This window comes from Hoplias malabaricus, chromosome 17 (assembly GCF_029633855.1).
Source record: "Hoplias malabaricus isolate fHopMal1 chromosome 17, fHopMal1.hap1, whole genome shotgun sequence".
In the NCBI taxonomy this organism is placed as follows: Eukaryota; Metazoa; Chordata; class Actinopteri; order Characiformes; family Erythrinidae; genus Hoplias; species Hoplias malabaricus.
Window position 1 is genome coordinate 5446207 of NC_089816.1, and position 15828 is coordinate 5462034.

A 15828-nucleotide genomic window follows, 5' to 3' on the forward strand; every position below is an offset into this window, starting at 1 on the left:
AGCGCAAAAGTTTCATATCAGCTGGTGGACACTGAACATGAGGGTGTAAAAGTCTTATTATTGTACTTGGAAAGGAAGGAAAGCTCCAGTTAATGCCACTTTTTAAGGCAACATTTTTCAACATATGTGTTGAAATTGCTCTTTAAACAAAAACAAATGCGGCTGATGGTGTTTAAGTTGGAAAACAGTGGAATACTGCTTCAAATGCCTTTGAAGATCTGAGCTATTCTGTTAATCCTAATACATTTTAGGAGCAGAATGTTTAAAAGTCTGTTGAGCTCAGAGAGGAAATTCATGTTAATATTTGACCTTTTTTTTTAACAATTTAACAATCAAGGTGGCATCCCACATCACTGCCATCTTAATGTCAATCTGAAGACACAGATGTTTCCCACTCAGCATTTCTCCATCTACAATCTGTAGACAATCAAACATTCAACAAGTAAAAAACAAAGACTCTTGTAACTAATTTGTAGTAGGAATTAGAACATAAGTAGGTAATTTTTAGACAATATTTAGAAGTAGGTATTGTAATTATTTGTATTGTACTTTATTTTTGTTTCATGGAACAAGGATCTTTCTGTACACCTCTAATTGTTTAATGAAGTTTAACATAAGCTGTGGGCTTTTGAATTAAACCAATTAAGACAACATTTACCAGCATTTTTGCATTAATTCTTGTCTTTTCATTCATTCATTATCTGTAAGCGCTTATCCATTTCAGGGTCGCGGTGGGTCCAGAGCCTACCTGGAATCATTGGGCGCAAGGCACTAATACACCCTGGAGGGGGCGCCAGTCCTTCACAGGGCAACACACACACACACACACATTCACTCACACCTACGGACACTTTTGAGTCGCCAATCCACCTACCAACGTGTGTTTTTGGACTGTGGGAGGAAACCCACGCGGACACAGGGAGAACACACCACACTCCTCACAGACAGTCACCCGGAGGAAACCCACACTGACACAGGGAGAACACACCACACTCCTCACAGACAGTCACCCGGAGGAAACCCACGCGGACACAGGGAGAACACACCACACTCCTCACAGACATTCACCCGGAGGAAACCCACACAGACACAGGGAGAACACAGCACACTCCTCACAGACAGTCACCCGGAGCGGGAATCGAACCCACAACCTCCAGGTCCTTGGAGCTGTGTGACTGCGACGCTACCTGCTGCGCCACCGTGCCGCCATTCTTGTTTTTAAAGTACATTTTGTGAGAGATATATATATATATCTCATGTGAATCACATTTGAATATTTATTCACACATTAAACCTAATGACATTAATTAAAAAGCAAACAACAAAACAAACAAAAATTATTTATGACCTGCTTTATTTTTAAGACAGATCACCAAGTTCTGGATCTGACATCATTATGATGTCATTAATTAATTATTATATCCATGTCTCACTGATATCATGGACACATTTAGTGCTAATGTTATGGACCAAAATAAACAAAAATAAAAGGCAACAGAAAAACAAAAATCACATATTCATTGGACTTCATGTTTTTACATTCAAATCATAAACATACAGTAGAAGAGCTTTTTGAAAAAGGAATAATAACATTTGGGTATCTATATAAAAGCATATATTTAAACATTATATAACGTGAAATTAAAAAGTCCATCAGCCTTGTTACTATCATGCATGTAGGTCTCAGGTGCAGGGGGCAGACACCTCTCAGAGGTGTGGATGTTCTTTTAATCAATGATCTGCTTGTTTCCAATCTTTTGGCGCCAGTGCTTCTGTCACTTTTCCTGCGTACCTGTTAACATTTCATGTGCAAATGTTTCAGCGTGCTCTAATAATTCCTTGACTGGCTCGAATGCCCAGATCAATCAAAACAATATTCACAGTATTCATTAGTATTTAACAAGCCTTCGGCTAGAGAAAGTGTTTTGAAATGTAGACTCTTGAACAGCAACATCTGGTCCACTGACATTTGCTTGATGTGAACCACCGCTCTATAATGAAAAATCCAACCCAACACCTTAACCACAACCCAAACCACCAGAAACCCAGATCATGTTACTGGGCAAAATAAACCAGCTGAATTACAGACAGCAGAAGCATACAACTGTGACAGAAATTCACCACTTTCCTAGCAAAAGAAGGACGTTTTCACCCCTGCTGAGTCTGTCTCGCAAACACAGCTTGCCAAAGCGTCTGTCCATCAAATGAATAAAGGTGAGAATGTTTTCGTTGTTGGTTTTTTCGCCACCGTGATCGGAAAGAAGTGCCAAGCTTTCTGTCTTAGTCCACTTTCACCACGCTGTAGATTTTGCTCACGAACCAAAAACAAGCAAAGAATCCAATGGTACCTGAGGAGAGAGGAACAGATGTGTGAGAGGAAAACAAGCACTATGATGCTGATTCACGAGGATCGTGTTTATTTCAAAGGATTCAATTCTAACTGCTCGTGTAAACACTCTGAAAATGCATTGCATATGAGGTGGAAGGTTGGGAGAACGGCTTTGCTGAGATTGTACTATAAAATGACAGTTATAAGCCTGAACCTAAATGCTGGATGGGCATGCCCCACACCTGATCAGAGCCCTAGATGTTGGGACTCAGGATTTCTGAGGATTTGATGGCATACATCTACAAGAAAATAAGGGAGGTCGAGTACTGATTTTGGATTATTAGTTCTGAATAATAGACTCCCCTCCAACTCATTCCAAAAGGTATGAGATGGTGATCCAGTACTTGAGAGAGCTTAGGTCCACAGCCTTATATTGGGGTGATTTATACCCCTATAATATACGTCTTCAGCCAGGCATGGCTGCTCAAGAGCTTTTCATTTCATACTTTTCTATGGAGATTATACAAGCTTCAGGGCAGAATTAAACATCTGCAAACAAAAATGTTGATGAGTATATCATAATGTAGGTGAATCCACTGCACGGTACAGACTCTACTCAACTCTGCACTACTCTGTATTTTTTGTGGTTTTGTTGTTGTTTCCAAAGATAGAGACAGTGATATGCATCGGGGGGGGGGGTTTGACATTGGTGGACATACCAAATCCCAAAAATTAGTGCAGTAGGTTACCATGCATTGGAAACGTGCCATTATAAGCGTGTCCTGGTGGCAAATCTGTCATATCTGTCAATCCCTTTTTACAATAAACAGTTCCAGTGGTGTTATCACATTGGTAATAAGACAATACAAAGAGTTTCTGGTGTATATGACATGCATAATGCTGGAGCTGCTTGTTTCTTGAAAGGAAATAGCATCTCTTTTTCACACATATCATATTTCTGTTCATTTCATTGCTGGGGTATAATATAGTGCTTTTAAAAAGAGCAGTTTTATGACTGAGGATGATCCAACCCTACAATTTAGCAAAGGATGAAAAATGTGATCACAGCCAAGATGGCAGGGGTATCCGCAGACAAGCTCCATCTTTGGCTCCAGGTAAGAATCTATTTTGAAATGTTTCTCCATTTTGAGGGCCTTTTAGGTATGCTCCGTGGTTCCATACAGTGGTGAAGCTACTTCATTCGTCAGCCGTAAGTAAATATATATAAACGAACTGAATAAAACTCTGATTGGCATGGCTTCGTTGTTATGCTGCAGCTGTTGTTCTGCTTTTCCACAAAAGCAACAAATGGAAGAAAGAGCCAAAATCTCACAAAGAGATTAAAGGGAAGACAAAACACAGCTCCCAGGGAGGAAGCCTGGTAAGTGCAAATTTTCCTCCTGTGTCTTGATTCTCGTTAAACTAGTGTGGGTGTTTTCTACCAGGAAAAGCTAAAGCAGGCAGTTACCATGTCAACTTCTGACCACCTCTACCTACTATATACAGACACACACACACATCTAATCAGCCACAACATTAAAACGACTGACAGATGACAGAAATAATGTTGATTATCTTGTTACAGGGAGTGGGAAATATCAGGCACCAAGAGAGCAGTCTAATTGTAAGGATAGAATTTTATCAGAGGATATCCAATACGGCAGGTCTTTTCAGGTGATCCTGGAATGCACGGGTTATTAATTACTAAATGTTATCCAAGGAACGACAACTTGTCAACTCATGACAGGGTCATGGGCTTATGGATTATTGTAGGAAGATCCTACAGAAGAACAAGTGTAGCACAAGCTTAATGATAGCTATAAAAGGGAAAGGTCAGAACATATTGAACATTGCCGCTTGCTGTGTATCCACAGACCACTCAGAGTGTCCACTTCTGTCCACTGCAGAAAGTGCCTACACTGGGAACTTGAGTATAAGTACTGACCAAGGAGTGGTATAAGAAGGTAGCCCGGTTTGATGAATCAGTTTCTTTTACATCATATTGAGGTTTGTGTTGCTTTCCCAAGCAAGAGATGGGACAAGGGTGTACTATGGGCTGAAAGCAAGCTGGCAGAGCTAGTGTGGTGCTCTGGGATAGGTTCTGCTATGAAACCTTGGGTCCTGGCGTTCATAAGGATATTACTTTGACACATTCCACCTACCTAAACATAGCTGAAGACCAAGAACAACCCTTCATGGCAACAGTAGTTTCTAACCTCAGTGAAACCTTTCAGCAGGATAATCTGTCTGCCTGCTCTGCAAAAAATCTTCAGGAGTAGTCTGAAGCATGACAAAGAGTTCAAGGTTTTATCTTGGCCTCCAAATTCCACAAATCTCAATCCAATTGAGCATCTGTGTGGGATGTGCTGGAAAAACAAGTTTGATCCATGGAGGCTCCATCTTGCAACTGACAGAATTTAAAGGATCTATTGCCAACATCTTGCTGCCAGATGCTGCAGGGCACCTCCAGAGATCTTATGGGCTAATTCCTCGAGGGTTCAGAGCTGTTTTGTTGGAATGAAGGAGACCTAGGCAAGTGCAGGTGGTTTTAATGTTATGACTGATTGGTGTATATAGGCACTGTGTCCATTGCAAGCCATCCACAAACAAGCTATGGTTCTCTTTAGCTTCCTTTATATCTCAAGTATCGGCAGTGCAGGGAAGTTGCCATAACAGCGGTAGCCAGGGCTCCTGGAGCATCTATTAGAATCCATGGCAACAAATAAACGGGGAGGCTGGTATTCCTTGCACAAACGGCTGTGGCAATAACTTAGCCATAATAGCGAAAGCCATGCTACGCGCTGCAATCATACATGATTACAAGGAGCGCTCTGTAATAGGCAATTGCTTCAGTAATGATCTGGAAAGCTCCAAGACTTTATTATCTACCCAAACTATTGGCATTATTGAAGACCATTACCGTTTCCAGCTAGAATCCAAGAAGCTGAGATTTTGCAACAAAGTAGATTTAAGTGGCTGAAGATCCAAATGGCTATCAACAAGCAATACAACATGGAGATTGGCTTAGAATGGAGGGTTATTTGCTATTCACCATTAAAGTAAAGTTTAGTACTTTATCTTTTTCAGAGTTATGGTAAGCAGTAAGAATGTGTGCAGATGCTCTATGCTTGCATTTTTCTGCTGTGCTCTCTTTAGCCCCCTTCAGCTCACCAGATGAATCAGGCAAACTGGGAAAGATTTGATTAAATTTTGAGATATTTATAAACGTCCTCATTTAACCTTGACCCAAACACTTCAACAGAAGAGTAACACAGCCAGCAGAAGGAATATTACTTACTACAAGTGCCCTCATCTATATTTTTATGCAAAACATTCAGGGTTAAAGCAAAACAAAAGAACACATCCTGATTTTTTTCTTATTTTCTTATTTTGCTCTAGCACCACTACAATACTCTAATTAAGACAAAGGAGCAGCTAAACCCTGACTGGCCCTTTCCTTGATGCCAGCAATCAAAGAGTGATAAAAGGGGCACTTCGGTTATTAACGACATATTAATATGATTCCAAATTTATGAAATGTATGTATAAAAAGTGTTCCACTCACCAGTGAAGAGGAAGAATATAAGCACCATAATCATGGTGTAGCCAAGGTAAAGGATGGTGCTAGCGGCCCCTTGGATTTGGAGTTTGGAGAAGAAATAATGTACAGCGTAGATAAAGAGATAAACCGCAGTGAATCCACTGGTAAGGAACGATCGCCACCACCAGTGATAATCCTGTAAAATGAGGATGAAAACACTTAAATAAAATAAATAAACTTTTAGGCTCAGTTTATAGGCTACAGCTATATACTTATGTTTTTTACAATACAATGTAAAATACATTGTTATACAATGTTTTTAGCACATTCATATTCATTCATTCAGTTATTTACTCCATTCTGAGCCTACCCAGAATCATTGGGCACAACACAGGAACATAACCTAGACAGGGTGCCGGTCCATCACAGGACATCATACTTTATTTATTTTTCTACCAAACCAACATTCATTCATTATCTGTAACCCTTATCCAGTTCAGGGTTGCGGTGGGTCCAGAGCCTACCTGGAATCATTGGGCGCAAGGCAGGAAAACACCCTGGAGGGGGCGCCAGTCCTTCACAGGCCAACACAGACACACAGATACACATTCACTCAAACACTCACACCTACGGACACTTTTTTTGAGTCGCCAATCCACCTACCAACATGTGTTTTTGGACTGTGGGAGAAAACCCACGCGGACACGGGGAGAACACACCAACTCCTCACAGACAGTCACCTGGAGGAAACCCACGCAGACACAGGGAGAACACACCACACTCCTCACATACAGTCACCCGGAGGAAACCCACCCTGACACAGGGAGAACACACTACACTCCTTACAGACAGTCACCTGGAGGAAACCCACGCAGACACAGGGAGAACACACCACACTCCTCACAGACAGTCACCCAGACGCCCGCCAAAACAACAACTACCAAAAATTAGTAATATCTGACATGTGTCCTTGGTAGCACTGTTCACTTCACTAGTCTTAGAAGTGAAAGTAAAAGGTTTTGGACAGGACCATAATTTTAAATTGAAAATGATATCCTAATAAACAGAAGAAATGCTTTAAAGTTTATTTTAAATAAAAGGCATCAAGCAACTTCATTTCAGGCTTAATACATTTTTAAAATATATATGATGTTTCTTTGTCGCAAGAGCTCATTTATATATGTTATCCATTTTTAAATGGTGTCCTAATAACAGTATTCAATGCATTTATCTTTGAGATATGTCTATAATTTGACAGTTAGGATCAACTGAGTACTATGGATCTCAGCAAATGATTCCAATTTGATGTTACACTAAGTAGTCTGAACCTTTCTGGAGTAATCCGTTAAACATGTTTATTCAACTTCGTAATAACGTCTATTTATTGATCATTCTGAAAACAAATTAAGTGTAGTGTCTGACTTCTGCAAAATAGTGTACATGCAACATTACTTGGAATTAATTTTTTTTTTTTTTTTTTTTTACATTGACTTTCCTTGAAAATTAAGAAGGCTTTTTTCTTACTGTAAATCTGCTGTATGGGAGATATATGTTTTCCATTGGACAGTGACGATATACATACACGGCCCACCCCATTCACTATTCTCACCTCGGCACACAAATGAAAGTAGCAGAGCAGGACGGTAGCCTCAGAGCATGTGATGAGAAGAATGATGAACACCAAGAACAGGAAGCCAAACATATAGTACATCTGATGAGACCTGCAGGTAGACACAGAAACCCCAAAGCTCCTTTAGACATAAAACTCCCATCTCAGATCTACAAAAAACAGCAGGTTTCAAGAAATTGTAAATAATACAGTTTTCAAAAAACTCACCAGATGCTGTTGAGGATGAAGAAGAGTTGGATAAAGATGCAGCCGAAGGGCAGGATACCACCCATGACAATGCCTGGCAATGGTTTGGTGAAGAAGGATTGTTCAGGGATTTGCCGTGGGATTTGATTTGTTCGCACAGGATGCTCAATCACCTGCATTAAATATTCACAATCAGAATATACGGTACAGAAGTCTTAGGCACCTAAGAGAATTATATATATTTAAACTAATGCCTTCTCAGTAAGCGTGGTGCTTGAATAGTTATATATAATCACAGTAAATACAAGAAAATGTATATATATATATATATATATATACTTGCATTTTTATATATCAACAGCACACATTATTTAATATCATGATTTATTAACCACTAAAACTAGGTATTGGATGATAACCATAAATATTTTGGACTGCAACGAGGAAAGATTTGGAAACAATGTTATTCGCTTTTATTCTAATGTTGGGCATTATATGTTGTTGTTAAAGACTAAACTAATACTTAATCCAAAGCATTGACTTACAGACTTTTTGAAACCGAAGTATGCACCCAGAAAGGTAAGTGGGACAGAAATGCCAAACCAAAGCCCCAGAATGGCCACCAGCGTACCAAACGGGATGGCAGCTGACGAGCCCTCCACCCAGAGGATCAGATTCATTAAGAAGAAGTCTGCAAACACAATACTGTACAAGCAAGAAGATAATGTCATTACCAACAAAATGTGATGAAGCCTAAAGGACTTCATTTATTGTTATTCCTTATACAAAACAATCAACAGGACATACCCAGGACATAAAAGTGCAGTCAAAAAGACATTGGTTTTCCAATTTGCACCACCAAAACCTGTGGATGCAGAAGAAAACACTTAAGTATGGGATATAATAGAAATACTACTGGATTTGTGCTTGAAATAAATAATACTATTTATAACATTGTAGTTATATCATTTTTATAATAGATTTGTATTAAAATACAGACAAATACCATTTGATCATCTGTAAAATAATAATAATGGAATAAATAAGTTAATTTCTAAGTACCTTTTAATTAAATACTAAATCTAACTAACTGAATGCTGCTCAGGACAAACTACCAAGAGTTCCCTGATTAAAACTAAATAACCTATGCTTTTCATTAGTCATCCCATGTACAATGTCCTTACTCTTATAGAGTCTGGCTGATACGTAGCCAGCAGGCGTGCCCAGCAGAACCCACAGCACCACCGCACACGTCATAAGGGCTCCTCTGTTTGCAGGAGAGAGGAATCCCAGGCAAGCCAGAACTTAAAAAAAAACAGTTTAACAGCATTTACTGGAAGTGAACTAGAAGCATGATCCTAGAAGAACTTAGCATTTATTGTATCAGCAAAGCATTAATTAAGCAAATCTTTAATGTTTTAAGTTCTTCTTACAAAGCGTGGTGAAGGTCATGATGAAGATCTGTGTGCCCTGCCCAAGAAATACCGACAGTAGCATGCCTTGGCATGGTGGCCTGAACACATCTCCATGTACCTGCTTCCAACCAGACTCCTCTTGAGCATCCTCCTGTATCGAATATCACAAAATACTATCCAATCAGACATTTTAAGACATGAAACACTTTTAAGTAATAGTTTGAATGTTGTTAATTAGCAAAGGTGTAATACAAAAAAGATAGTTGTCATACATTCACATGTTCATTTGTGAGCACTAGCTTCTTATCAGTCTTAATCTTGTTAGTAATTTTCTTTAAACTCTTTTAATAAGCGTTGTTCAGGTTCTTATTTCATCAGCAGCACTTGAGTTATGATAAAACGTGGTGTAGAGCAGCGTTTCTCAAAGTGTGGGGTGGGAACTGATAGCAAAACTTTAAGAACCACTGCCCAGGCTAAAAGGAGAGCTGTCTATCTGTTAAAATGACCCATGTAGGCAATGATTTCTGTTTTTAGTTATTTATATTAAACTAGATAGAGAATGTGTCTGCTACTGTGGGAGGAACATTTATCTAAAAATTGTGTTAGTGTGTCCTTCACCAGGGTGTCAGTATTGACTGCGGGGCGCCACTAAAGCTCTGTTCCTAGAATGGCCTCTGGCAAGGACTGTCTGTAGATCAGTGGTTCTCAAACATTTTCTATCAGTCCCCACCTCAGACGAAAGGGAATTTCCGCGCACCACCTCTCTGATATCACCCCCAAAAAATGATAAAATACACAATCAAGTTTACAATTTTGTAATTTATTTAAGTAAAATCAACTTGTATCTAAACATCAGTAGCTTAACATTATAACATTAACATCAATATTGAAAAATACAAAATTGGCCTAATTAAACTGTGCTTCAGTTTCTCACTTTTCAATGAGCAAAGGCAGGTGCAAGGACATAGGAGTGAGTTTGATATTGGTGAGGGACATATTTGCTGAGCCAAAACAAACCCCATACCCAACATATTAGATAGCTATAAGCTGATGGCTACATAGATAAAGTAGTAAAATACAGCATTTATAATAATGTGGAACATCATTTGATTAACATTAACGTTTGAGAGTGAGACTGTGTCCAAAAGAGCACACTGTGGAACTTTTCATTCTACACTACAGAAACACTGCTAAGAATGATTGATATATATTCATTCATTCATTATCTGTAAGCGCTTATCCAGTTCAGGGTTGCGGTGGGTCCAGAGCCTACCTGGAATCATTGGGCGCAAGGCGGGAATACACCCTGGAGGGGCACCAGTCCTTCACAGGACAACACACACACACACACTCACTGACACTTTTTTTGAGTCGCCAATCCAACTACCAATGTGTGTTTTTGGACTGTGGGAGGAAACCCACGCGGACACAGGGAGAACAGACTACACTCCTCACAGACAGTCACCCGGAGGAAACCCACGCGGACACATGGAGAACACACCACACTCCTCACAGACAGTCACCCGGAGGAAACCCACGTGGACACAGGAAGAACAGAGCACACTCCTCACAGACAGTCACCCAGAGGAAACCCACGCAGACACAGAGAGAACACACCACACTCCTCACAGACAGTCACCCAGAGGAAACCCACCCGGACACAGGGAGAACACACCACACTCCTCACAGACAGTCACCCGGAGGAAACTCTTAGATCCTCCTCTGTTTCCCCAAGTTATATACAAGCTGCTTTTGTAACTGTAATTAGCCGTCATTGTTATCTGTTGTAATCTCATTACTGACCTCAAGCCCAGAGCTGGTAAACTAACTTTATAAACCAGACTCTAACTGTGAATCGGAGGCCAGTAAACTTCTCTGATTGGAGCAGCTTTATATTTGAACAGGCGCCTTAATGAAGGCTGGAAAAAGACCCAACTTGTCCGATTCGCAGCCTAAAAGCGTTAATCTCAGTGGCGCATTTTCAAAATAAAAGTTTGCTAATAAAAGCATATTTTGGTTCCAGGCAAGCTATGTTTTTCTGGGGTCTTATGTAATGCTTTTTTATTATGTTTATGGGCTATTAATGAATCCATTGTGAGTGGGTGCTATTTACTAAGTAAGTTTAATAAGCAAAACAGAAAGGCGTTAATTGTGACAGGCTCATTAATAAAGAAATGCTTCCTTGCGCCCCACCTGCAATACCTACACGCCTAACTATTGGGGCGCGCCCCACACTTTGAGAAACGCTGGTGTAGATTGGTGTACAACCAAGTCTGTCTTGCACAATTCTTTCAGTTTACAACACAGTGAGAACACTGACATGCAAAGAAAATGTAGAATTTATTAACTGTTTAGACAGGATATGGTGAAGATCATTTAGCAAAAGTGTAATATTAAGAATAATTTCAATTTTATTACACCAGATGGTGTGCCTATAGCATGCTCCTTTTTCTGTATGTCAATGTTTCAATAATATTAACATTATGGGGTCCATCCTTGATACAATCAAAAGCTTTTGTTGAGTTCTGAAAAAACTGACCTGATTCTAAAGCAAACTCTTATTTGTTTATTTGTGTAGAGTAAATAATACCAGAATCAGATTGAGTCAAACACTTGTGTTTAATGTAGCAAAATTCAAATTGTAATAAATTTGAACCAGCATATTTTTCTAAGTATCAATTTCATATTAATGTACCTGCTCAAAAATTGGGCCACAAAACTGGCTTTGGTGGTCCTGCAGATGTCAGCTGTCCATTCCTGAATTAACATATAATATATGCTAACCAGTGTTGTCATGTTGTAACCGGTCTAAACGCAACTACTTAGCTGTGATTAAAAATTTTAGTTTGGCAGCTAGTGGAAGAAGACTGTACCTGGTCCACTTGGTTGTACCTTGCGATATCCTTGTGTAATGTTCTCAGCAATATCATGGCCACCATGCCAGAGAGGAACAGCACAATCACCAGAGAGTTCATTATGCTTCAGAAAACAGAATGAACAACACTATTAATATGCATAAACACCTGACAAAAATATAAAGCAGTGGTTCTTAAACTGGTCTGTAGAGCCCCTACTGGACGTTCCACATTTTTTTCATTTTACAATACAAAGAATTGGAGAAAATTTGTAGTTGATCTTGACTGAAGGGGAGGAAAAGAAGACAACTTATCTCACCTAAACCACTGAATGTTCGTATGAGGCATGGAAACCAAAATGTAATCCCATCTTGAAGCCCATTTGAGCTTATCCGTGGACTGAAATAAATAAAAAAGAAACAACAGAAAAATCTCAAAAAGAGTCATACAAAACCAGCTAGCTCAGATTATAAACATTATATATATATTATATATATAATTTCAGTAAACTTGCCTCAAATTTGACTGAATAGGAGTATGACAAACTCAAATTACTAGTGAGTTCCCCTGGTAACTCCATGGGTGGGCCTTCACACGTCTGACTGTTTTCAGCAGTGTGTTTAACACTGGAAAAATAAATAAAATCTTTAATTTTACTGATTTACAGAACACAAGTTGTTTTTGACCAGCGAAATAATGCAAATGTACTTTACGTTTCAAAAAAGTTTTATGAGTGAAATATTCTTTCTGACATCGTCAGGGCTAACCTCTTAGGCTCCAGTCTAGCAGCAACCAGCCGAGCACCTTTCCAATTCTCATTTTCTCCACTGTGGTAAGTTATGGTGATAGCCACATGGTTGAAGATGTAGAATGTGTTTTTCTTGTTGAACTCAGACTTTAATATTTAAAAAAATAAATGAATAAATAAAAACACATAATTAACAAGTGATTTATAACATAATCTTTCATGACTAGAGCCACTCAGAAAGACAAGTACAATTTATATTTTTCATTCTGTACACAACTTCAAGACTTTTTCTTGACAGTTAATATTAGTAATCCCTCGCTACTTCGCGTTTCATCTTTCGTGGATTCGCTACTTCACGGGTTTTTTTCAAGGGGGCTTTGTTATTATTTACATGTATTAGACTGGGCCTGTAGGTGACAAAACATATAATTTACAAGTGTTTCTTACGTACAGTACATGTATTGTTCACATCCACATCCGAGAGAAATTTACTGACGCTAAATCACAGCTTAGGAACGACTCTATTAAAGAAACTGGTAGGATATCACATGTACTTCCAGCTGAAAAAGATTACAGAACGACTGTTTAATGCAAAGGGCGGGTTGTTAACAGCAACAGGGATAAAATATCTTTCCTCTACTTCGCGGAAATTACAGTGATCCCTCGTTTTTCGCGGGGGATGCGTTCCAAGACCACCTGCGAAAAACGAGGGATCACTGTATTTTAGGCTACAGTTATATAACAATAATAGGAAGGTGCACTCACGCTGATAACACAGGCATCTTTAGGTTTGCCGTCAGGAGTTACATAGCAACCTATTGGAAAGCCGGGATTGCAGTACTTCTGATTATCCTCAACTTCATAGCACCATGTTACGGGCATGTTGTCAATAATCCTGTAAACATTGAGCAAACCCATCACAAACAACAAACCATTTTCATTACATCTCACAAAGTTAAGAGGCACTAGCAATGGTGCATCTTTAATGAGACAACTCAGACAAGGCCCACATCTGTCAGATGACTTTTATGTAAAAGTTAGACAAAAATATTATTTAAAAACGTGGATCCTCTCACCAGTGATGCTGGTAATTCAGTTGCATGCCTTTCTTCAGAAAATCCAAACGGGATACATCTTCTGAATTAGACATGTCGTATGATTTTGTGCACACTTTTTGACAAGACTGATTTTTCCTAAATGTGAACTTAAGAAGATGTGGGATTACTTTAGATTGCTACGAATGCTGTGGAAGTACTATTTGCACTATTATATAAATGCACACATTAACACTTCATGTTGAAATAAACGTAAGCCATAAAACCAAACAAAAAATAGGACTAAACAACGGCTGTTTCTCAGACACAACACAATAAATGGCTTATCAAGGTCATTGGCAACCTGATACCAGCATGACCACTACAGCATAGTCCATTTATTTGAAGTAATTAGGTCTGGGTAAGTGAAAATTATCATGTAATATCATACAAACTGCATGCGAGTTTGTCAGCCAATCAGCAGTTAAGTGACTGAACAAGTTTAGTGGCAAGCTGCATCAGTCAAGCTGTTGATGTAATTGAAATTACGTTTTATTGAAACAGTATGTCAAAAATGAACAATGTTGATATATCAAAATGATCAAATCAGAAACCTGTCTCTAACCCTAGCTTGTCAAATCTGCAGCTATAAAGAGTAACATTTTTATCCCTTTGTTGACGGTGTTAAACCATGGCTCCTTGGAGTGAAATATCATCCTACCTTGTAAGGTGACGTCTCGATTCGCTCTCCGAACAACACCTGGCCAAGGTTTTCTGAAGGCCTCTTCTCCTCTGAGTCCTGGCAAAAATCAAACCTGCAATAATATAAGCATTTAATTCATCTTCTATCAGCAGCATTAACAGCATAACACAGTCCTTACACAATATACCGACTTACACATCATATTCATAGGGCAGGACTGATTCCACAGTGTCCAGTCTATTTACAAACAGTTGGATCTCACTCTGAAGAAGAAAGAGAGCATAAGTTTCAACATATTTCACTTGTAAAAGGCTGAGAAAAGTCATATGACATATGATATATATATTACTTTTGTATCCTTTTGACCAAAGTGTCATTTTGGTTGATTAGCAGCTGTTTCATTAGCTAGAATAAAACATAATGGGTGGGCCTTCAACACTTCACCATGCTAGCTAACATAATCAGACATGCGCATATGATTCGAAGGAAAGGCGATATGTTTATACAGTATTTACCGCCTTAACGTTTGCTCCTTCATATTCTCCGATAAGCTAGCAAGCTAGCCCAGCTAGCCATAGCAAGGTTCTAATAAAAATACAGCTTTCTCACGACCGTTTTACAAAGTTACCACAAGACAGAATCTAAAAGTAAATAATGGGGAATGCATCCTTTACCTGGCAGTCACCAGTTGTTTTGTCTTCGTCGCAGAAACTAACAGGGGCTAAACCCGGAAGGTAGAATCCGGAGACAGGGAGAAATGTAGCAGTTAAAACGTAAATAAACGTGAGCCATAACTCCAGCGGCTTCATTGTACCGAGAGTCAGGGATAGCTCAGCTTTAGTTTCTCTTGGCAGCCGCTCTTCTCGGAAGAAAATGCAGTCAATAACTCCGCAATAACGTTGGTGTTAGACAGAGATGCATGTATCTGAGTTTCAGCTGCTTTTTTTTCACCAGTGAATAACACACTTCCTCCGCTGTAACAGCCCTCAAGACCACTGCGGTAACGCCAGATGCCTCTCGCCTTAAAACACTTAAACTAGCCGCACGTCAAATAAAAACGAGCGGCTAATACGTAATTTACGGTGAGGGCCCAGGCGCTTTCATTTAAAAAAAAAAAAAGAAGAAAAGAAAAACTCGTAAATTTCAATAGGTCAGTCCACTTATTCCTAAACGGGGATTTGCAACAGTCCATAAATCCACCACTTTTCTGTCCACTGTATTCAATTACGTATGCTTTCACGTTATACTATTAATTTATAGCCCGACATGCCTTGATAGGTCATTTTTAAGCCAAACCGAAAAATATAATTGTATTTAAACCTTTTACTATATTACACTGTAAATGAAAGACTAAAATTCGTCATTTAAAATTAATTCGGTATTTTTC

General features: G+C 39.1%; 1 protein-coding gene across 1 annotated transcript; it reads right to left on the minus strand.

Moving 5' to 3' along the window:
• Positions 1-1374: 1374 nt before the first annotated feature.
• Positions 1375-15488, minus strand: tm9sf5 (transmembrane 9 superfamily protein member 5). The gene is made up of 17 exons (XM_066649719.1): positions 15116-15488; positions 14637-14704; positions 14460-14553; positions 13781-13908; positions 13470-13599; positions 12724-12851; positions 12471-12582; positions 12276-12355; positions 11975-12080; positions 9120-9252; positions 8871-8990; positions 8494-8551; positions 8232-8391; positions 7708-7859; positions 7480-7591; positions 5895-6066; positions 1375-2348 (listed from the first exon to the last, which is right to left on the minus strand). Exons 1-17 carry the CDS (start codon positions 15248-15250, stop codon positions 2281-2283), a joined length of 1956 nt encoding a protein of 651 aa, XP_066505816.1. The 5' UTR covers positions 15251-15488; the 3' UTR covers positions 1375-2280.
• Positions 15489-15828: the final 340 nt, after the last annotated feature.